At 50.3% G+C, this 23,913-nt stretch overlaps 1 protein-coding gene across 1 annotated transcript; it reads left to right on the plus strand.

Moving 5' to 3' along the window:
- Positions 1–635: 635 nt before the first annotated feature.
- On the plus strand, positions 636–22,839 carry VSX2 (visual system homeobox 2). The gene is made up of 5 exons (XM_059475227.1): positions 636–1,074; positions 2,258–2,342; positions 5,153–5,276; positions 21,195–21,375; positions 22,508–22,839. The coding sequence occupies exons 1-5, from the start codon at positions 636–638 to the stop codon at positions 22,837–22,839; spliced, it is 1,161 nt and encodes a 386-aa protein (XP_059331210.1).
- The last annotated feature ends 1,074 nt before the right edge of the window (positions 22,840–23,913 follow it).

The following is a 23,913-nucleotide window of genomic DNA, read 5'->3' on the forward strand; positions in this document are numbered from 1 at the left end:
CGTGGGCATGGGAGTCTAGAGAGTCCGAACAACCGTTTCACTTCCTCTGATGGCATGGAGCCGAACACTTCTCCAACGTCAAATCTTCCAGCTCAGTCTTTTCAAGGAACATTGCTCAGTTTTAATTCTTAGCTCACCTGCGTGGGGCCTAATTTCTCTTCTGACCTCTTATTTATCTCAGAATATGGGATGAGCAGGAGAGGCAGAGGTTTCCCTACACGTAAGCCTTGCGCATCTCTCCTCCAGGGCCGGTGCCCCACGCCGTGCGTGTTTATGAAAGCAGGGATGCCTCCATCCCTCCATCCCTCCCTCCCTCCCTTCCTCCCTTCCTAACCCCACCTCCCCAGCACGGCTGGAGGCGAAGCGGGGCCGGGGCCTGCGGGGCCGGGCCGCCCTCTCTTTGCGCAGGGGCGGGCGGCAGCCCCCGTCCGCTGCCGGGCACCGGCCCCAGCCCGCCGAGCAGCGGCCCCGCCGCCGCCGGTGCGGCTTTTTGGCATCCCTAATCGCGGCTGGCCCCTGTGATTGGCTGCGCGGCTCTGACCCCGCTCGGGCTCCCGGCTGGGCGGATAAAAGGGGCCTGAGCCGGGGGCTCCCAGGCATTCCCGGAGCGGGCACCAGGGACCGCTGGGCGCAGCATGACGGGCAAAGCGGGCGCGGCGCTGGCCCCCAGCCTGCCCGGCAAGCCCAAGCCCGACGGCGCGGCCGCCGCCCCCGCCGCCCCGCCGCTGCCTCCGCCGCCCCCGGCGGCTGGGGTCAAGTCCAACTCGGGGCCCACCCCTCCCCGCTGCACCGGCTTCGGCATCCAGGAGATCCTGGGCTTGAACAAGGAGCCGCCGTCGCACCCTCGGGCCGCCCTGGACTCTCTGCCCGCCGGGCACCTGCTGGCGGCCCGCTCCGTGCTCAGTCCCGCCGGGGTGGGCGGCGTGGGCATGGGGCTGCTGGGCGCCAGCGGCATCCCCGGCTTTTACACCCAGCCCACCTTCCTAGAGGTGCTCTCCGACCCCCAGAGCGTCCACCTGCAGCCGCTGGCCCGGGCCCCCGGGCAGCTGGACAGCAGCCAGACGGCCAGCTCAGGTAGGCACGGCCCCGGCCCCCGGGGAGCCGCTGCGCCCCGCCAGCACCGCCGCCCGCACCCAGCCGCCGCCCGCACCCCGTGTCCCGGCGGGAGGCCGCTTGCTCGGCGGTGGAAGGGAGATTTCGTTTCGATCCCGAGAATGAGGAGAAGGGCGGGCGGGACCATATTTTCCCCCGTCCGGGGCTGCGGCCGCGGTCTGATAGCGCGGCCCCGGTCGCCCGGCCTAGGGATGCGCAGAGCCCCGTCGGACCGGCCCCCGCGACCCCGTCTTGCCGGATAATTGGGGGTCTTTTGGCATCCTTTTCCTAGACGGCAGCAGCCTCCCACAACTCTGCCTACAGGCCCCGTTCCGCGGCCGCTTCGGGTCTGCCCAGAGCGGCAGGCAGGCAGCAGCGCCGGACCCTGGCTCCGGGGGCGATTCCCGGCCTCCCTCCGGCAGCGGCGCCCGTCCCGGGCCGTGCCCGTCGCCCCCGCCCGCAGTACGGCCGGCCGAGCAGCACGGGGCCGAGCCCGGGCAGGTGGCGCGGCGCCGTGGGCTGGAGCGGGACCGGAGCGCGCATCGAAATACGGGTCCCCGATCCGTCCCCCGGTTGCTCCTTCGGGGCAAAGGCGGCGGCGTCCTGCCCTCAGCACCCCCGGGCCGTGGCATCCCTGGGGAGCCGGGGGCGGCGGATAGGCAGCAGCTCCTCCCGGGGCTTGTTTTTGCTGCTTGGTAGCTCCGTAAACCTCCGTTTCTCCCTCCCCGCTCCGGTGTTTCCGGGGCGCAGTCCGGGATCCCCGGGCTGGGGCAGGCGGTCGCGGTTGCCCGGCGCGGAGCGGGGGCTGCAGCTTTCCCGTTCTCCTACGGTTTGGTTGAGCTCGCCGGGCTCAGCGCGCTGGCAGCGAGGCAACAGCAGCCTCAGCAAACGAATCTGGTGGAGAGAGGCGAGAGCGAGAGCCCGGTCCCGGCCCGGAGCCTTCCCTGGCTGGGGCGAACCGCCCCGAGCTGCCCGCTGCGGAGCGGGAGCGGCGCCGGTGCCGCGCTGGAGGAGCAGCCGGCGTCGGGCCCCGTCCGCGGCGCGATCGCAACGAAATCTTCGGCCGGAGCCGGCGGAGGGAGCGGAGCCGGCGGGCCTGGCCCTGCCCGGGGGACTCTGGCGGGGAGCGAGCTCCGGCCCACAGCCGCTGCCTGTCTTTCCGCAGATTCCGAGGATGTCTCCTCCAGCGACCGAAAAATGTCCAAATCCTCCCTAAATCAGAGCAAGAAACGAAAGAAGAGGCGGCACAGGTAAGACAGCGGCGGCCACCCCTCCCGCTCCCGTCACCTCAGTCCCCGGGGAAGCGGCGAGCCCGGCCCGCTCCGGCCTGGAGCAAAACATTCATCCCGGCCCCGGAGCGCCCCGGCACTCCTGCGGCTTCTCCAGCGGCTCCTTCCCCTTATTCTTTTCCCCGGTCCAAAATAAATCGGATACGGGGAAGTGCCTACAGGGAGTGGGGGATTCGACCACAGGTGTAATTTTATTTAATTTTTTCTGGCTGCGGGTCTAGATATCCCGGGTCGCAATCCTGTGCAGCCTAGGAGCTGCGGTGGAATGCGGATCATCAGTGTTTGGAAGGGAAAATCATGAACCTGTCAGAAATAATAAAAGCCGTTTTCAGCTCCACATGCAGCAATCTTAATACTGGCTGTCAGCAAGATAGAATTCCTATCAATAATTTAAATATTTTATTACGTAAAAATAAATATTTTGCCAATAGATTAAATAGTTGGGAATCAGAGACAGCCTGCAAAGAAGCTGAAGAAGGCTGGGAAACTGTTTAAGGAAACGAAGATCCACTTTAGGATTTGGTTTCCTATAAACACGGTCAGGGTAGTAGACTTTGCCTGACTTCTCCCACAGTTAAAATGGAGTTGGTTTGTTTGCGCTTTATAAACAGAAACGAAAAATCCCGTGCTGGGTTCTGGCATTGCTGCGGCCAGAGCGCCAGGACAAAGGAAGGCCAAACACCATCCACTGAGGGTGATTTAGGAATAATTAAATCAATCCTGCCACGATGCAGGAAAGGTGGATTAAAAGACGCTCCAGTGAAAGCTTAGCAGGATGCGGGGTGGAAGGAGACCGACTATCCCGGGAGACATCCTGCTGTGTGTGCAACAGGAGGCTCGGTCTGGAGGGCTGCTTTCCAAAGCCGGACCCCTCTCCAGGCAAATGTTCCGACTTTGGGTGCTCTGGAATAAGAACGAGTTCATTTTCTCTGCACCCCAGACGGGGCTGGGCGATAACACAGCTGGGACTGGTGCACAGGTCCCGGTCTGGATGAGAGATAGGAAACGAAATTCAGATTTGTTTTATTTTCAATTCTAGACAGAAACAGACCTGCAACATTTGTCTGTAGTTGAACGTTGTAAACAGTTAAGACCTCTAATTGTACCGAGGAAGGGCTGGAAGATGACTGGCCAATAGCCTGCAAATAGCTGCAGGATAGAAACACCGAATGGGCAGTGGGTTGGGAATTGCAGAAGAGACGGGGACTACCCGGGCATGAGGAAAAAGGGGAAACTTCAGCGGAATGCCAGCAAAACCCTCCCGCCGGTGAGGCTGGACCGGCTTCCGAGCTCTTGTGGGAGGAAGATGGAGGGGAATGCTTAAAATCTAAACTGGATCAAAATTGGAATAATTTTTCCTGTGGTCGCAGAGAGAGAAAATACACGATTCAGTGTGCCTCTGCTGTCCCTAGAGTTCACAGATTTGTCAGAGTTGAAGAAAAACTGTTTGAAAAGAGAATGGATTTAAAAGTGAATTTAAAGAAGGGTCTGATCGCAGGCAGGTCCCTTGCATTTGCATCCTGCTTTTGTTAGCATTACTATCGATCTGGTGGCATCCTTTTCATTTTGTATAGCGGAGGATATTTCTGATATTTTCTGTTAATGCCCTCTGGAACTGAAAGGCTTTTCTGAAATTTGGATGTATTTTAGAAAATGACTATTTCCTCTTTCTTTCTGGGAGATACATGTTTTTTCGATTGATGCTAAATTTACACATTTACTTTGCACAAGGGCTGCAATTCGTTGTTTGGTTTAGGATTGTTTTATTTTGGTTTGGTTTTTTGGTTGAGTTTTTTTTGTTTGTTTGACTTGATTTTTTGGTTGAGGGTTTTTTTGTTTGATTTGGTTTTTTGGTTGAGTTTTTTTGTTTTGGTTTGGTTTTGGTTTTTGGTTGGTTGGGGTTTTTTGTTTGTTTGTTGTTTAGGGTTTTGGGGTTTTTTTGCCATTGCAGTATTTTTAGCTTTTATCTAAAATTGTGCTTTTTGTACTGGAGGAGTTGAAGGGTGGGAGTTTTAACCCGCAGGGAGTGGAAGTGGTCCGAGACTTCTCATCCATCTGCTAGGGAAGGGCTTTCATCTGTCTCGGCTTTCCAGCTGCTGATTTTTCAATTTGGTTGTCCCAAACTGAGAACGGCTGCGTGATGCAGGTTGGGCTGCTGCCTGCCCAGGGCAGCCCAGGAGGATTTCTAAAGGATAATGGGGTAATGCAAACTGGCAGGGAGCAGCTAAGGAGATTTTGGAGTGGAAGCGGCCAGGGGAGAGGCAAAGGAAGGGAGCTGGTCCAGGCTCTCATGGGGAAGAACTGGTGAAAATTGGTGGGTTAGGGTGGAGAAAACATTTGGAGAATTTGTCCAAAGACTGAGACTCAAGGTGAAGGATTATTTGCTCTTGGAGACTGAAGAGGCTAAGGACCAGCAGCTGGGGAAGGGCTCAGCACCTCTCCAGACGGGATGCAGAGGATGTGATGATCCTCACGAGTGTCCGATCAGCTGCCATCGCTGCGGGTGCTGGCTGCTGGGGGGGCACTGTCTCCAGACGCAAGTCCCTGAAAGGGAAGGTGATTTGTAACTGTTAAAAATGCTGTCTTCTGGCATTTTCTGGTTCTCCTTTCACCCTGGCACTTGACCTTTTGTGCACAGAAACACAGGAGGTGGGGAAAAGCTATGTATTAGCCGGTCACCCAGGTTTCACTGTTTTCAGTGTTCATTTCTCTGACTCTTCATCATCTTTGCTGCTTCTCGTGTTTTGATCAAAGAGTTTTACTCCCCTCAGGACAATCTTCACATCCTATCAACTGGAGGAGCTGGAAAAGGCCTTCAATGAGGCCCACTATCCTGACGTGTATGCTAGAGAGATGCTGGCCATGAAAACAGAGTTGCCAGAAGACAGGATACAGGTAATCACATCTCTTGGACCCTCCTATTGTGCTGCTCTCAGCCATGTTCATCCCCCCATGAAGAAAAGGTAGTGGCATGGGCAGGTTGACATTTTTCTGAATAAACTTCCCCAGGCTGTCCACTCTCCTGCTTTTGATGGCAGGCAGATCAGATATTCTTGGCAGATTTGTATTTGGTGTCTGCATGTCGACATGTGCTGTGCCTGGTGTGTGGTTCCAGCGGTCTGGGGGGTGCAACAGAGGGAATCTTAAATCAGAGAAGGACAACAGGCATGCAAGAAAAGATGACAGTGTTTCAAGGTCTTGGTAAAAGCAAGAAGAGAGCCTCCCAGAGACCATGCCTGAAGGGAAAGGGCTCATCTCTGCTCCTTTGGCCACAGAAGGATGCCCAGGGATGGCGTGGGCAGCTACTACAGCTGTGGGTAGGATGCAGTGTGGGAATGATGGGTGAGTCCCAGCGAGATGTTTGCACTACGTCTGCACTTTGACTGGATTTGCCTCCTCAAGTGACGTTACCCTGGAAGTATCTGGGGATAATTCTTTGTTTTTTTTTTTTTTGTTAATCTGTTAAATTTTATTAAGGTAACAGCTTTTAACATTAAGGTTTTAGCTGCATGTCAGTCCTGTCATGGTACTGTGAGGAGGTGGAACAAGGGGGTGTGGAATATCACTGCTGTGTGGGGAATCCTGCAGCAGGAAGGAGCAGCCTGAGCTGCAGGGCTGGGCCAGGACCAGCCTTTGGCATGCATGACAGCCAGAAAGCTGGAGAAGACTCAACAGCTGCTGTTTCCAGTGTGGGAGGCACACTGGACAGAGCTAACTGATGTTCACAAGGGTGGGCTCCAGCAGCCCCTTTTGCCTCGCTTTACCCCATGGCTTGCTCCCACCGGGTTTCTACACAAGGCACAGGACTGTAATGGCCAAGCCTTGAGCAGGTGGAGTTGTGGTCTGGCTGGAAGTTAACCTGCCCTGGTTCTCCACACAGTGGCAGTGGCTGGCCCCTGTGACTGGTGCGCAGTAGTTTCTACAAGAGACATTGTCCTATGTGCCATGTGGTGTTGGGAGGGTCCTGGTTTCCCTGGTTCCTACTTCTGTTCATCCCTCATGCATGCCCAGCACCCACCAAGCTGTGTCTTGAGCTCCTGCTCTTCCTTTGCTGAAGAGATGGCCCAGGAGGCTGCTCCCTTGTGGGTTTGGAATGCAGCTCAGAGGGCACTTAGCAGGATAACACTGATGCTGGAAGCTGCTGAGGTAGGACCCAGTGCAGGGACAGGAAGATCCTCCAAAACAAAGGTGTAGCCTTTTCCCCCTCTGTTCTGAGCCCCCCTCACCACCATTATTCTTGTGCTCAATCAAAAATAACATTTTAATAAAAGCAGCTCATGCTTCTTATCCCATTGCCCTGGCAGGACTCCTGCTGATCTAACAGCTTGTAGATAACCTGTGTGCTAACAGGATTTCCACCAGTCTTCAGAAATAATGGCCCACCATCTCAAATCCTACCTGATGCATTAGGACTTTGCTCTGAGAAACAAGCCCTGATGCTTTGCCTGTAGAAGGAGTGAAATGGATAGATGGTCACTTCTCCACTTGTGATCCTGTAGGACATCAGGCCAAGAGAGGAGAGATTGTTGGGAGTTTATTGTTGCCCACAGCCACAATTTGGTGCTGGGCTGGAAAGAAGATCCTTTGATTTCCCATAAAAGACCTTTCCAAGGAAGAGGTTCCTCTAGTGGCACAGTGTATGTTGAATTCCAGGGGCCCCATTTCTCTGGCCAGAGCTGAGAGATTCACTCTGTGCCAGGTGTGTGGCACACCGTGTAGAGCTGACACAGCTTGTAGGGCCTCAGCACCTGGAACACCCTGAGTATTTTAACTGATTTGGAAATTAAATAGCAGGAAAAGCATCTTAGCTGCCCCTGACTGGTCTGCCATGTCATTCTGCAGTTGGCTAATGAGCAACTGCTTACTCTTCCTGTATTGCAGCTTTTTAACCTAGGAGTTCTCCTTACTGTGACCCCTCTGCTCTTGAGATCACGTTAGCCTTGGGCAGCAGAAGCACCCCAAGGTATGGCTGTTCTCAACATCAGGTGTAGCTAGTGGCACGTGTATTCCAGAAAAAAAGTGATTGTGAATAACAGTTTTGCGGGCCATGAAAGAGGAAATAATGAGAAATAACAGAATTTCTGTAGCACCTGTTGAGCACATTGCCAGGGTGAGCATCAGGCTCGCAGAGGAGTCCTGAGCACCACTGTTCTTTCCAACAGGTCAGCAATCCACTGTCCCTTACCACACATTCTATGAAATCTCCTTGTCAATATTTTTTGTGTGTGACAAGCCATGGCAAGGTGATTCCCAAATTTGATCATACTTCTTGATATTTTACCTCATATTCCTTTTCAACTTTGGGCCTTTTTGTTACAAGCCTAATTATTTCCCCTTGGTTATAAAGTTCATGCTCCTTGAATAAATGTAAGATATTTCTTCCCCTGGTCACTTTTGGTTTTCATCATTGCTTAAGTAAGTTGCAAGGATCTTTCCTTAAATTATCCTTCATAAATCACATGCTCATCTCTTAATCATGTGGTTGCTCTTACATGAAGCCATCCTGTCTGTCAGCCTTCCTGGAGGTAAGGGACCCCATGCCTACAGCTGCATGCTGGGTGTGCTCACAGCAGCTCAGCTGGACTTGGGGGCCTTTGCAAAAATAGTCTTGCATTAGCACTGGTCTGCTTGCTTCCTTATTTATTTACATTTATCTAATTCAGCTGCTTCAAACTTCTTTTAGACATATTTTATTTTATGCTCAGGATTTTCCCTTCAGTGTTCTGGGTTTCATATTTTGTTACCTTTGGCTGACCAGCATAAAACCAGTCCTACCAGCTCTGACAGTGGTGAGAGGCGGGTGCCACACAGGGTAGCTCTCCAGTGATACTGAGCACTTTGTCAGTCTCCTGGCATCTTGAATGCATGTAAATTTCTTAATATCCCATGGCAAGAGGTTGTGCAGCAGAACTGCCTGAGTGCAGTAGATCTTGCTTTGAATCTCTTGGCATCATTTAATGCTCCTTGGAAGAGACAGCTTACAATGAACCTTTACTCCCATCTTCATAATATTTATAATTTCACATCATCACATTTTTTTTCCTTGCATGAGTTTCCAGCTGCCTGAGGGAGCTCTATAGTTTTGCATTTTCATTGCAGCTTGTGGCTCCTCTCATCTTTCAGCAATGCTCTCTCCCTCCTGTAGGTCATTAATGAAAGTGTTTTCTAATATTGTGAGCATCATATGTTGTGGACTTCTACAGCATTTCATGTGGTTTCCCACTGGATCCTCACCTAAGACTGATGTCTACCCCTTATTTTCATTCATGGAATCATTTCTCAGGAGGTATTAGTCAAAGAGAAAGTAAATCACCTACGAAATTTGATGTGAAAGTGAAATTCAAAGAGGGCAATTGAAGGAATGATATATAGGAACTGTTTGCAGATAAAGCCTTCAGCAGAACACTACAAATAGCCATCAGAGGCCAGAAAGTTACTGGTTTAAGAGAACATTGAATATAGGAAAAAAATATTCAAACCCTCCATTTAAAGAGGATATGAAAGTGTATTTTTTCCCCAAGGCAGACACACACTGTGTGTGTTTTACTCCCACACTGAGCTGGCCGCTCCTGGAAGGAAAATGAGCATCCTCCCATTGGGCAGCATGGGAAAATAATTTTTTATAATAGTGAGATACTATGCACAAGTCACATCAGATGTCACTGTGGCCATTTTGCAAGACAGACCACATTAATCAATGTATTTGAAAGAATATTCATATGAATTGAAGTGCCAGTATGGGAATAAACCCAGGCTGTTCTGTAAAATCCAAGAGAGGTAAGTAGATTCCTGTGGGGAAGTATATCCTTAATAAACATTATGAAGTATTAAAAATGTCCTGAGGCTGACAAATACTGTGACATCTGACTTAAATTGCTTTTTCTCATAACAAATCTCTTAATGGTAACATGTAGATTTTAGATAAGTTATCCCTAGTGAATTTATTCATACATAACAGTTCCAAACTTTAAACTGAGTAGTTACAAAATGAAAGTTCAGTAACAGTTTGATTTGGGGATTATTGAAATGATTTTGTATGTTTGTCCTTAAAGTATGTCTCCTATTAATCAAACAAATTGATTAATCAGTGCTTCAAAAAAATAAGATCCTGACTGCTATTGTAGGGACATTAGAGTCACCTTTTAAGGGAAGTAATCAATTAAGAAAAGGTAATAAAACTGCTAAAAATTGTCAGTTCTTGCTGTTAAAAGGGGCATGGTAATTATTGGATGACAATTCTTGGGACAAATGAAATTGCTCACATAAGCAAAAGGAATCCCAAGAAGAGGCTGGTGCTGTGTGAAGAGTGGGGATTGTCTGTGCATCCAGCAAGCTTTGTCAGGCAGCTAAGAGGCCAATTTTGGCTAAAAACAAAACAAGGTCAATTAAATCTCTAATTGAAAAAGTATTGGTTTAGCTACCAGATTAACACATTTCAGTATCACTGTGAGGCCTTTAGGAGCTGAACAGGGATGGAGGAATCAGAAGGAGTAATCATTTAGAGGGAAGCAAGTACCAAGGGTATTTTGCAAGGACAGAGGCTTACCTTCCTTCAGTTTTGCAAAACGGTTCCCTGTTTAGAGATGAAGATAATTTGACAAGGCCTGAGGAGCCTGTACTGCACTGAGTGTGAGCTCAGGAGTGAACCCAGGAGCCCCCTCAAGAAACATGACAGAAAGCATGAAGGAAAAATTAGTTTTATGCAGCTTTAGCAGCCCTGGCTTCTCCCCCTCCTGCCAGATTTTCCTGCTGGTTGCAGAGTGCTGAGGTGTAGTCTGAGTCCCAGGGTGTAAGGATGGAATGCTGTGATTGCTCCATGCAGCTGGTGACCTTTGCTGAGTGTGTGCTGGAAATGCAGCCAAAGCATTACTCAGTGCTGCAGAGAGTGGGATTGTGGCTTTTCTAAGCTTATCACTAGCTCTCCAAGAAGTGAGGACCTGTATACTTCTGTTAAAATTTTGGGTGACTGTCCCACATGGAACAGAGCAAGGCCAGCATGAGGCACAGTGCCAGTGGGCTCCAAGGGGTACCTCTGTACAGCACATTCCTGGGGACCACGTGGCTGGAAGGAAATGCCACACTGGGTAGGGCTGCTGGAGGTAGATTACCAAGGTGAAGGACAAGCCAAAGTGTTGCTGCTGTGTGAGCCAACTGTTTCAAAATATATACATTTTAAGAGCCCTGCAAAGAGTTAATAATGAAATAGAGTTGAGCAGCTAGCGCTGGCTACCCTTGCCAATAACTCATGAGCACTGGGGCAAGCCATGGCTCTGTGATACCAGATAAGTGTCATAAACTTCCCCTATGCTTCTAGAAATGTAGAAAGTACACAAGTGAGAGTAATAAAACTAATCAAACTTAGTGGCTCACTGAGAATATTATTATGAGTTTTTCTCATGGCATATGGTGCATCTCTGCCTCCATGTCTTTAATTGGTATGTTAGGAGTTCATCCACTTTTCTGCCTCTTCAATAACATGCTTGTTTAGTTGATCTAAATTCATATTCATTTCCATTTTTCAATTAAGAGTTGTTTAATTTGGCCCTTTCTCTAATGGATTGTTTTCATTACCCTTTATCTATGGCCTGTTTTCAGCCCATGTGCTAGAACTTCGTTTACAAGTTAATTACCAGAGCTGCAAACAGAGGGGTTGGGTGATGGGCAAGAGCAGGGGCCCAGGCAAGTTTTCCGAAGGGATTCTTGTCTGAAAAGTCTTACACTACATGCTTTTGGACAGAGAAAGAAAATGTGGTAGGAGAAAAGAAGGAAAATGGAGGGCTGGGAATGACACTTTAGCTTAATGAAGTGGGGGCTCTCCTGCTTGTTGCTAGACCATGTAGATTCCTGCTTATCTTGTGGGATTTTACCCTGCTACAGCTGGGGCTGCTAGGTGCAGTTTTAAAAGGTCCTTTTGGTGGAGAGGTGAAGGTATAGAGTTATGAATATTTTCTTTACCCAGGTACTGCTTTATCCCTCTATGTTCAGTCCCTGAGTTGCTTTAGTCACTGATCAATTTTCTAAATGAAACAAAAAACCAAATAAAACCAAACTTGCCTCTTCTTGCCTTCTGCTCTGTTCTTACGAGATGTTTATGGCTGTCCCAGGATAAGGGACTGGGAATTTGATATGTTTTTGCACAGAACTGGGAGGAAAACAGGGGCCTTTACTCTGCTTGTTCTCTCCATGGTTTGGAGACACTCTCAGCGAGGATCTGACACCTGCAAGCATTGGGTCACACGAGTTCCCTGTGAGAGGAAAGATAGGCAGGAAAAATGGGCATCCTGAAGCCCATTTCTCTGGAGTGCATTGGTAAAGGCCTTCCCCATCATGTCCAAGAGAATCAGGAATAGCTCTGCAGGCATGATGCCAGGCTGGGACAACTCTTCCCTGCATTCATCCCCCCATTTTCTTGGTCTCAACAACAGTAGTTTAAGGCTAACACTTCTCTGAGTTAGCTTAGGCATGCAGTTCCTCGGTCACTTAGCTCTTCTGGAAATACCATCCCAAATCCCTGTGCTGGGAGCACTTGTATTCACTTCTTTAATTAATTATGAACTTTCTTTTCTCTCTTCTGATACCACTGCAGTTTTTCACGTCTGATTTTTAAAAATAATTGGTCATCCCAGCAATTCCAGTAGTTAATTCCTCTCCAGCCTTATGACACCGGGCAGAGGAAACAGCTGATGGTTCTGTTCATGTTTTCCTTTAATGACCCTTTATTACAAAGTTTTCCTACTTTCCTGGCTTTGAATAGAGATTTTTCTAACAGTTCAATAACACAGGCACTTTAGACACTCAGTTAATTTACTCTTCCCTGTATTTCTTAATGGATCTATTTCTCTCTGTAGTGTTTTTGTTTTACCCTGATAGATCTCAACAAGTTCTTCTGATTCTTCTCTGGAAGCACAAACCTGCTCTCCTTTTCATTGCCCTTCTCTGTGGGTTTTCTGTGAGCTGGGTTTTGCCCAGGCACTGCAGAGCAGTCCAGTCCTCAGCAGACACACCAAGAGCCTCAATCTCCACGTGCATGAGGCTGCAGGTCCTTCTGTGGAGCAGAAAAGAGGAACTGAGCACTGAAACAAACTGTTTCTGCAGTATCTTACGACAAAGATGATTTCCAGAGGGTGCTTTATTGGAGGCTGTGAAAAGCATTGGGTGCTCTTCTGTCTACCCTGAGTGTTACTGTCCTGGGAGGAGCAGTGAGAGGTGTTCAGTTTAGGACCTGCCCAGTGTGAGGAGCATTTGCTCCCTACTTTCTCTCTCAGCAGGTAGCTGGTAGGGTCCCAAATGTCTGAGCAAAGGCAGAGCTGAAACTATGGCTCCCACAGTTATTAGAGCTCTCAGCTGCAGCCTTCTCCTCAAAATTGTAGCAGGGGAATGCAAGCCAAGCACTGGTTGCCTTTCTGTGAGTTACATAAACGCTCATGCCATGCATGTTGCACACTCACAACCATAGGGGTTAAGTTCCTTCCCTGGTGACTGACTTGTGCCTGGCTGCTGTGGCTGACCTGCTCCAAGGTGGACGAGCAGCAGCCCCTGGCCAGGCCAGGTCAGCCCCTGCCTGTGCTGCTCGGGCAGGCCAGCACAGACAGGCTGCCCACCAGCCTGGGTCACCTGCAGCTTGGGGACCCACATGGCAGCACAATTTCATTGTGCTACCCTTTCCTTTCTAAAGACACTGCTTGGCTCGTCCAGAGGGAGGGCTGAGCTGTGAGTGTCCTTGAGAAAAAAATTCTTGGGAGGATCTAGCCATCCCATCCATGTGAACATGCATGAGGAATTCCTGTCATAGCCAGACGTGCCAGTGATGTCCATTCCAAGACAACTTGCTTGATGTCCATCACATCTTTCTGACATCTCTGGGTCCCTTCACTGCCAGCCTTCCAACTCAGAGTGCCCCATCACTGTCACGACAACCACTGCCATTTGTTATTTCACTGGATCAACTTCTTCAGCTTATATGATGACCATGACTGAGATCAAGGCTCAGAGTCTAAGTGACAGCTAAGGGAGACACCTGGGACTGTGCTGTCCTGGTGTGAGCAGCGTTCCTGGCCAGCCTGCATGTCACCAGCTCTGCAGGTCACACCATCAGCTATGCTGTGCCCAAGTGTTGGCTGCAGGTGTCAGTGGCACAGCAGCAGCCAGTGCCTGCAGAATCAGTTCTGCAGCTGGAAGATTGTCATGTGAAAACCCCTGGAGTTGTGAATTACCCAACAAAGGTTAAGGATACACAGAGCTGAGGAACAGTAGAGCCAGGAGCAGACACATGGTAGGAGTAGAGTGCTGAAGGCCCCCCCAAGCTGGTGCACAGAAACTGATTACATCTTACAGCATTTTACAAAATGTCCTGTTTGTATAGATATCTTCCAGCTAATGTTCAAGGGTGCTTGGGGACTTTGCAGACTGTCCCCATACCTGTGAGGCTTGAGCCCTGTCTCAGGGAGTAGTGGGCACAGCAGTACTGCAGACATCATCTCTTGCTGGTGCACAGCCTCTGGTGCCTGTGTGTTTTTCTGGAGCAGGTCAGAGAGCACCTTTGCCCCTTGCTCAGGGTCTGGGCAGGGCACCAGGGAGCTGCTGCTGGCATGCAGGGGGCAGTCCCAGAGCACAGGCAGTGCTCCACAGCCTCAGGGGAATGCTGGCATCCCATGGTCTGATTTCAGGGCCCATTGAAAGGCATTGTGAGGGGGATGTGACATTTCTCCTCTGGCTGTCCTGGCTCACCTTCTCTAGCATGAAAGTGATAATGTGGTGTGTCCCTGCACGATTACAGAGTGCATTACTTACAGGTGTTTATGAAGATCTATGCTAAGGTTTTCTCTGTGCTAGAGGACCTGCAGAGCAGTGTTAGTGGGGGAAAAGAAGGCAAAATGAAATAATTCAGGCAGGATAGCAGCTTGGTTAATGGAGTCAGGTACTGTGATCACCTAAAGGATGGATGTGCACTATCACCGTTTGTGACAATGACAAATGTCTCCCTGGGTTTCTGTGGATTAGGATGATGACTGCACTCTTGTCAGCTTTCTTGTGACTATCATGCTTCTATGACCCTGATGTTTTTCTTGTTTTTCACTCAGCATGTTAGGAAAAGAGGAATTTGGGTGTTGATCTGCCAGGTCCCAGCATATGGGAGCCTATTCTGTAGTGCCAGCGAAGCTACTGGTCAGCTGGAATCACAGTGTGGCCGTGGTGAAGTCAGTGTCTCAGAGATGCATTTGCTGTGCAGATGTGATGCACACACAGACTGAGTGTGTGCTGAACCACTGATCTCACCATGCTGACCCTGCACGTCGTGTGCACACTCGTTTTCCTTTGGGGAAGATGGGATCCCTGCAGCAAATGAAGCTCTTTGCCTTTGAAAGGTTACAGGAAGTGAAAAAATGTTGCCCGTGAGGCCAGGTGAAAACCCCAGATTTACCAAAGGAACACAGTTTAAGACATGTTTCCTAGTGAAGAGGGATTTTATAGCTTTGGTTGCATAAGTCAGATAAATTGCAACAAACAGTTATTCTTGGCCCATGTAGTGCTTTTAAGAGCAGGATTCAGAGACAGGAGTAGCCTGTAGGACTGGTGGCATGGTAATACCATGCACATTTTTGCTGTGTGCTCATTAAGCCCATATTCAATGAGTGCCCTGTTACTCTTTTAGCTTAGAGGGGACCCAAGCATGATGCATCATTGTGTCTTCACTCAAGAGGGATGAGCACTGTATCACAGCTCATCTTGTACCTCTGGTTGGACCTGTTAGCCAAGTGGGTTGGACACAACTCCAGCTTTTATCAGAAGGGCTCTTGCTATGTTATGTATAGGAATAGTCCTTTCTAAAGTGAATTCAGCAAGCTCTTTCCCAGTGTTTAGCAAGAGGAGGGATGATGCGTCCTTTGATCAGCCATGCAGCCCATGTGCAACCTTTACTGCTCTCATTTAACTTCATAACCACTTTACACCTGCCATAGAAAGTGATGTCACCATAAACAGTACCAATAACTTTGACGTTACATTTGAAAAGACAGCAATAAACTGTTTCCAGGCTTACACAGGTGCTGCAGTCTCCACCAGCAGTCAGGAGGCTTTTCTGTAGTGATTGCTAAAACAGAGGGATTGGAGGAAGCCCCAGGGCACAGTCAGAGCTCATGCTCTCATGGCAGTCTGTTACACAGCCCTGGTATTGGTGGGGACGTGTTCCAAGCAAGATATGAGGCCATTCTCTGCAGTGTTCACATCTTCAGACTGAACCCAGCCAGGGCTACAGGTCCTGTCTGATATGAGGGTGAGGACATCACTGTTTTACCAGAGGAGATTTTAATTTTGAGCACTATCATTGTTAAGTCTTGGGTTGGTCAGGGTAGAAAGGGAGAGGTGTATTTGTCAGGAGAAGCTGGGCACTGAGGTACCAACAGCCCCGGCCGGGGAGGGCAGATCCCGGAGGTGTTGGCTCGATGCCCCGGAGCGCCTCGGGCAGGGAAGTGCCGGACAAAGAGAGGGCACACCGGGCACTGGGCACCGCTCCCAGCGCCTTACGGGGCATTGGGGCTCTGCCCTCCCTTCCTTCCTTCCTTCCTTCCTTCGGGGCTGTTTGCCACAGCTGTGCGCAGCTGCTCCTGCAGCCCGGCACAGGCACGCGGTGTCCGTGTGTCCGTGTCCGTGTGTCCGTGTGTCCGTGTGTCCGTGTCCGTGTGTCCGTGTCCGTGTATCCGTGTGTCCGTGTGTCCGTGTGTCCGTGTCCGTGTATCCGTGTGTCCGTGTCCGTGTGTCCGTGTGTCCATGTGTCCGTGTGTCCGTGTGTCCGTGTCCGTGTGTCCGTGTCCGTGTGTCCATGTCCGTGTGTCCGTGTGTCCATGTGTCCGTGTGTCCGTGTGTCCGTGTGTCCGTGTGTCCGTGTGTCCGTGTCCGTGTGTCCGTGTCCGTGTGTCCGTGTGTCCGTGTGTCCGTGTCCGTGTGTCCGTGTCCGTGTGTCCGCGGGCGCGGCGGGCCCTGCCTGTGGCCATCTGGCGGACACTCGGCTTGTGCTGCTCCGGGCTTGTGCTCCACAAACCGCGCTCCTTGAAACGCCCTCTTGGAATGCTCCGTCACAGGCAGGACGAGACCTCGGTTGAAGCAAAATTTCACAATTCTCAAGCCTGGAATTTTCCTTTAATAGATGAGGAATGCTTGGGCAGGGAAAAGATATATATATTTATACTGATAAGAAAAAAAAATCCAATATTGTCACAGACATCTTTTCATAAAAATCCTTTCTTTAGGATTTTTTCCCCCTTCTGAGAAGCTGTGGCCTCAGCAACAAAATGTAAACAATGGTTATCTGCTGCTGTGGAATGCAACAGGTGATTCCATGATTGGTCTCGGGTGGATGTTTGGATTTACTGACCACTCACGGCAGAGCTGGGTCTCACTCTCTGCTGAGACACAGCCCTTTGTTATTCATTCCTTTTCTATTCTTAGCTTAGCTAGCCTTCTGAGAACTTTTCCTTCTATTTCTTTTAGCATAGTAATAATGTAATATATATCATAAAATAATAAATCAAGCCTTCTGAACATGAGGTCAACATTCTCGCCTCTCTCTTCATCCTGCAACCCTTGCAAGCCCTGTGACACAATATAAATTCTCCTGTCTTTTTACCCTAGCTTGGAAAGTAGCTGCCAAGAAAATGAGTGTTACCAGTGGAAAATTTTAGGTTGAAAAAACCAGAAACAATACACAGGAATTCCACAGATGTTTTAAAATATCCCTTCACTAATTCAGATTTCTGAATTATGGCTAACCTCAGGGAGATTTCTCTCTTCAGCAGACAATGTTTCAGACACTGATTTGGTAAACAAACTAATATGATGAATGTGGATAACAAGGATGTGTCAAGTATTATGTCCCCTTGCAAAATGAGAGATTTCTCCTCCTCCAATTTGCTCTTCTGCATCATCAATAATCTGGAGAAGTATCAGTTGTCATCTGTGATTCAGAGGAGGAAACTGTTGAGATTATCCTTGCCAGTCTTGACTCCAAAATTCCCACTCCAAAACCCTTGCAACTCTATAGTCAAGTACAGAGTGCCTGAACTTTTATTGCTTTGGGCAGTGGGCACTGGAGGTGAGTGTTAGGTGATGATTTAAGTCAGAAACATTCCTACTTTTCGCAATACTACTGCAAGACAAACCTGTGCATTTTTCTCCATTGTTCACTTTTGGAGAACAGGCTTCCTGGAGCTGTTTGCCAGATTTCACAAAGGGTGTTTGTGTGAAAATAGAGGTGTGAAACTTTTTGGGGTGTAACACATTGGTCCAAAAGACACCTCTGCACATCACATTGTGGCAGCTTTGCACAAACATGTGACATACTTCAATCTAAAATCAATCAGAAGGTTTCACCACTGCCCATGAGGTGTGGAAGCAGAAGCACAGTCCTTTCACCATAGCCTGGGCTGTGCAACAGAGACCCAGATGAGAACAAGTGAGAAGGAAGGTGCAGGGTACAGAGCAAGGCCAGTAAAGCATTTCACAAAGCTGAGCCAATCCTCAGGGTGGGAAGGGGAAAGAGGAAATGTGGACAAACCTAGACATTGTTGGAGGCAGACCAAATCTTACACAGTCAGAGGAAGCTGTAGAGTAGATATATCCAAGAAAGAACAATAAGCAGCCAAAGAATGCCAAAACCACAAGAGATGTGTAAGGTCAATAAAGTCTAAGGGGGAAACCCTCTCCTGGAAAAGTGAGGGGCCAATACTAAATAACTGCATATTTGGATGTTGTGCCTGATGTGCCAACACAGCTGAAAATAGCTCTGAGTTACTAAATCACTGTGTAATTCAGCTCAGAATCAAGGCATGTGAAAATTTTGGCAGCACATTGATAAATTTGAAGAAATCACTGAGATCTTCTTGTAAATGAAAGCCCCACTGATGGAGCCATCTGAATGAGGACAAAATCATGGAAACAGGACACAGGGGACAATCCTGCCGATTTGAAATGGCATGAGGACTGCCAGTGTCATGCTGGAGCTCGTCACTCAATGTTCCTCAGAATGAGCTTGTGACAGAGATGCTTGACTGGGATCTGATCCCAGCAATACACAGTATTGAGCACCACTGGTTTCACTTCATGACTCAGATGAAGATATGGTTCCTAGTATTAAACCTAGATTGTCAGTCTTCCTGATTTCTGCTCTGCTAAACATTCTGGGATTTCAAACTTTCATTTTTCCTAATCAAAACCTGGAGGAAATTCCCATCAAATAACAAAAATTAGTTTTGGAAACCTCAGAATGATCTTACTGAGATGTTGATGCAATTTTGATTTTCTCATTTGGCTTTAATGCATAGATTTTGCATGTCTTAGGCAGCTGAGATTAAAATACAGCATTCAGAAGAAAGCTATAGATAATTTTGATTACACTTCCACTGGCTGGACACAGTTTTTCCTGTGTGATTGAATCAGCATTTTTTGATTGAAGATTTTCTACCAGCTCTAGTCAAAATTGGGCTGCCAGCTGGCAAAGCTTCTGCTGCCTCCAGCATTTCCACCGCCATGGAAAAGGGGATGCTCCAGGGTAGCAGGTTTAAAACACTGCCATGGAAAAGGGGATGCTCCACGGTAGCAGGTTTAAAACACTGCCATGGAAAAGGGGATGCTCCAGGGTAGCAGGTTTAAAACACTGCCATGGAAAAGGGGATGCTCCAGGGTAGCAGGTTTAACACTGCCATGGAAAAGGGGATGCTCCAGGGTAGCAGGGTTTGTGGCAGTGGGCAGTGCTGGGCCAGGCTGAGACCCAGCCAGGGAAAAGGAAGAGGAGCTTGAGGCAGGCAGGAATATGATAGAGGCATCAGGGTAGGAGGGTAGAGAAAGGGCAAGTGGTAAAAGCATCGGTAAAGAGGCCCCTGCAGCTCTGCACCCTGTGCTCTGGGAATGGGAGGATTGCAGACCCTCTGCCAGCGTCCTGCTGGCTGCACAGCCAAGCAAACCCATGTTTCACACAGGCATGGAGGAGAGGGAGAAGAGAGGAAGCTCTGCATTCCTGGGGTCTTTGCTTAGGCCCTGGAGGATTTGCAACCCTCCCCGGTCCAGGGGTTACAGAGGGGCAGTATGAAAGCGTAAATCACACCGTTCATCATGCAGAGGAGGTGACATGTGGTGAAGCCCCCTTTTGCCTGGTAAAATCCTCTCTGACATGCACAGAGTGTCTTCTGCTGGGAGAAGCTGAGATCACAGCCAGTGGGACCACCACCCACCCATTCCACAGAGCTGTCTGGGGGAGCAGGCTGGCTGGGCTCCTGGGAATGGCCAGCAGTGGCTGTCATCCGTGCTAGCAAGCCACCCACCTGCCCACCCTGCAGCTCTGTCCCTACCATAAGGTTTCAGTGCTGGGCAGTTCTCCTCTGCACTGGTAGAAGAGATGATATTGCCTTGCCACCTGAGATCACTCAGTGGCATCAGTGTTATGGTCCCCATGGCAGAGCTGGGGGACTGGCACAGAACCCCGGTGCCCCCCACTGCAGCTTGAGTCCCCCACAGCTGCGAGTAGTGGGGACAAGAGAGGGTTAAGCTGTCAGCTCTGTAATGTTAAACAGGTGTCAAAGGCACCTCCATATATCTGCAGATTGAAATCAAATTCTTTGCAGTATAAAAAGATAAATTACCCAGGCGATTCCCGCCTCATCCCACTCATCAGGCCAGCGCCAGACGGCAAGCAATTTTTTTTTTTAATGTGCTAACGACCTAATCAAGCAATCAAGTCGGAGAAGATTGCGGAGTGACCCCGAGCATCCATCTGCCAGCGAGACCCCGACATTCATTTCCATTCCGCCGTGTACTTTCCGGGAAAGGGAGGGAAAAAATAGAAAAGAAAAAAAAATCCTAAACAAATTAACACCCAATTTTCTGTGAGTCTAATTAGTTAAATGAGGAGGTGTTTGGGGTGTCCACCGGGAGGGAGGGACTGCCTCTCGGAGAGGGGCCTGGTAACTCCATGGCATTAATTAGCGCAGGTCAATGGCGTGGTTCCCCGGGGACCAGCTGCTTTAATTTCCCGTGATATTTCAGTGCCTGAGGCCCATCGATTCAAACTGAAATTAACTTATTTTTCAATCAGGCCTGGGCTGCCCCTGGGGCTGACTCTTCCTTTGCCTCCTTCTGAATAGACCTCAAGCAATTTTTCATCTAAAGCTGATGCCTCTGCGCAGGGGGGGAGAAGGGAGGGGAGCCGGGGAGGGAGGAGGGTGAGGGAGACAAGAGGAATGGAAATCGGAGAGAGAGCACTAATAGATTTCTGCGAGTATCACCCCCTCCCTGCCATTGCTGCCTGCCTCTCTGCTCACTGCCCCCCAGGTCACAGCTCAGAGATTATTCTGCCAATTTTCTGAGAAGATGAGGGGTTTTTCAAACTGGGAATTCAGGGCAAAGCGCACAGAGCAGCTTCCCCCTTCTTTCGAGCATCCGCCCCCATCCCAGCCCTCCCTGCAGGCACCACTGCCTGCAGCCCTGTATCGCTGCTCAGACACACAGCAAATAATAAAAGAAAATCCCAGGCACGAGAGCCAAAAGCCACTAGAAAAAAGACGTTGCAATGGCAAATTAATTACATCCTGTGGAGAGGGATGGGACCTGCTTTCACACTTGGCCCTCTCCACTCCTTCAAGGGAGGGAGGGAGAGATACCCAATGTCTGTTGCATGGTGGCAGAGGTTGTATTGCCTTTGGGATAAACATCCACCCACCTGCTTTCATCATGCTGCAGAAGTACGTGCATGTTCCCATGTGGGAAAGGGCCTGGCACACCTTCTCCATGCACAAAACCTGTGTCCCTCCTTGTTGCTCGCTCCAGGTTTGGTTCCAGAACCGCCGGGCCAAATGGCGGAAGAGGGAGAAGTGCTGGGGCAGGAGCAGTGTGATGGCTGAGTACGGGCTCTACGGTGCCATGGTGCGTCACTCCATCCCGCTGCCTGAGTCCATCCTCAAGTCTGCCAAGGATGGCATCATGGAGTCCTGTGCCCCTTGGCTCCTGGGTAAGAGACCAGCCAACTTCATGGGGGATAGCAAATGGGTAGAGACAGGGGGATGCAGGGAAGAAATCAGAGTTGTGTTGAAAATAGGTGAGGGGCAGCAGGGCAAGGTCCCCCCATCCTGCCACCCTCAATGCCTCCACCTGCCAATGACCCTTGTCAATAGAGTTCCACCAAATTTCTGCTGGACCTTGGATCATGACCTCCAGAATCTGGCTGGAAACAAATTTGCCCACACACTCAGGCTGGTGCTGACCTTCCCTTCCCTTCCCTTCCCTTCCCTTCCCTTCCCTTCCCTTCCCTTCCCTTCCCTTCCCTTCCCTTCCCTTCCCTTCCCTTCCCTTCCCTTCCCTTCCCTTCCCTTCCCTTCCCTTCCCTTCCCTTCCCTTCCCTTCCCTTCCCTTCCCTTCCCTTCCCTTCCCTTCCCTTCCCTTCCCTTCCCGTGGCTCAAGCATATTTCATGCCCAGCTCTGGAGCAGGGGCTCCAATCCTTGCCCAAGGCAGGAGGTCATCCCAGTCTCACTCCTCCAGCCCTGTGATGTTGGATAGGGTGCTAAGACTCCCAAATGCTCTGTCTTTGCCCAAGTTTCGCTTGGTTTTCTGTGCAGACATGGAAGTAGCAGCTACGCTGTCACACTCCTGCTCTTTGCTTCCATCTTTCTGACCTTCCAGGCTGGTTCTGCCCCAAAACTAGTACCTGGCATCTTGACAATGGGCTGTCCTGTCCTTCTGTCCCCGTGAAACAGAGAGAGGCAGAAGGGTGTTTGTGGTTTGATACAGAAATAAAAATATCCCTCCTAATGAGGGATCTCCCTCCCCAACCTCGGTGAAGCTCAGGCAGCTATGCTGCTGTCTGAGACCCTCATCTCCATGCAGGAACAAGTTAGCTTCAGGTTCACAGAGAGAAATGAAGGGGAGAGTAATTATAGACCTTTGGGACCAGCCACAGTCCACAGATGCTGGGCTGCCCTTGTGCGGGGGCCAGAGTGAGTGGCTCGCCATGACTGCTGTGTGAAGCAAGGGTTTCTGCTTTTCCTTAATTCTGGCCTCTCTTTATCTTTGCTGTTTTCAGTTCAAGATGGCTTTCCCATGCCCAGGCGCTTTTCTAAACCCGAATACCAACAATTCTTTTTAGGGATGCACAAAAAGTCTCTGGAGGCAGCGGCTGAGGCGGGGAGGAAGACAGAGGTGGAGCGCCAGGCCCTGCCCAAGCTTGACAAAGGTGACAAGGAAGAAAGGGGTCCTGATCCCAAAACCACCATTTCCCAGGAGGAACTGAGAGAAAACAGCATTGCTGCCCTCAGGGCCAAAGCTCAGGAGCACAGCACCAAAGTCCTGGGGACCATTGCCGGGGACAGCCCAGCCCCAGGCAGGAAGCCAGAGACAGGGGAGGAGGCGGCCGTGGCAGAGGATGAGAGACAGACGGAGAAGCTGAACTCATCGCAGAAGGAGGAGAAGCTGATCTAGGGGCAACAGAGGTGGCAGAAGCCAGCCCCGACAGACATTGTGTCCTCTGGGGGCCATGTTCCCCCTTGGACTGCCAGGCATCCCTGGCCACCCCTGCCAGGGAGAGGGGCCCTGGTCTCTGTTTGGGGCTGCCTGGCAGGGGTGCCCACCGCCTGCTCCCCTTGAGCATACCCCTGCCCCTCGCTCCTCCACCCCACCAGGCCTTCCTCACCCCCCACCCCTTCCTTTTGGGGAACTGGGAAGTGTCACATCATCACTGCCACCAATGACACTAAGGCTCTGGTCCCTTCAGCCTCACACCTGGCTCTGGGGCTTTCTCCTTCTGCTGCAGCCCCAAACCCCATTGGCCTTCCTGAAGCAAGCCTATTCCCTGCTGCCACACCTCTCCTTGGTGCACAGCTCTGCCCAGTGCTGCCCAGGCCCTTCCTCTTGTGCCCTGTCCCACTGTGCCCCAGGCAGACACGTCACCTTCTGCTGGCCATCACCTCTGCCTGTGGCCCAGGCTGCAGCAGGACAAACCCATGGCAGAGCTTGCATGAAACGATCACCATCCATCTAGGGCGGTTTGCATCTTCCACCCGTCTCTCCCTGCCCAGCACTAAGGTCTGCAGGGAAGGGACTGCAGTTAAAGAGCAGTTATGGTTTGCCTCTCTTTGGCAGGGAGAGGCAGGTTTAGCCCACAGGCACGACACCCTGGTCCCACCTGGCACCCTGAGCTGATCCCAGCCCATTTCACTGGGTCCTGCAGGGCTGGGTCTGACTCTGCACCAAACACCAAAACCCTACACCCCTGCAGAGGGGATGAATGGTGAATTTATTTATTGAATACATTATTCCAGGTGAGACAACAACATCCACCTAATGTATTTATTGAATTAAATTTGTCCAGTGCACCCTCTGAGTGTTAAAGGGAATGACAGCCATGCACATCCAGCCTGACACACCCTGTAACGTGTACATACATCCCACAGGAGCACATGCAGACCCACACAGCCAAACTCACTCCATGGTACCATCACCTTCCCATCCCAGTAAAGCACTATTCCCCCTCTGAAAGCCGTAGGACAGTGATTT

This window comes from Ammospiza nelsoni, chromosome 6, assembly GCF_027579445.1.
Source record: "Ammospiza nelsoni isolate bAmmNel1 chromosome 6, bAmmNel1.pri, whole genome shotgun sequence".
In the NCBI taxonomy this organism is placed as follows: domain Eukaryota; kingdom Metazoa; phylum Chordata; class Aves; order Passeriformes; family Passerellidae; genus Ammospiza; species Ammospiza nelsoni.

Excerpts from the sequence above, each read along its gene's own strand:
- VSX2 (XM_059475227.1), top strand. The coding sequence starts at position 636 with ATGACGGGCAAAGCGGGCGCGGCGCTGGCCCCCAGCCTGCCCGGCAAG. Across the intron at positions 5,277-21,194 it reads TGCCAGAAGACAGGATACAG|GTTTGGTTCCAGAACCGCCG; the intron begins GTAATCACATCT and ends TGCTCGCTCCAG. Across the intron at positions 21,376-22,507 it reads CTGTGCCCCTTGGCTCCTGG|GGATGCACAAAAAGTCTCTG; the intron begins GTAAGAGACCAG and ends AATTCTTTTTAG.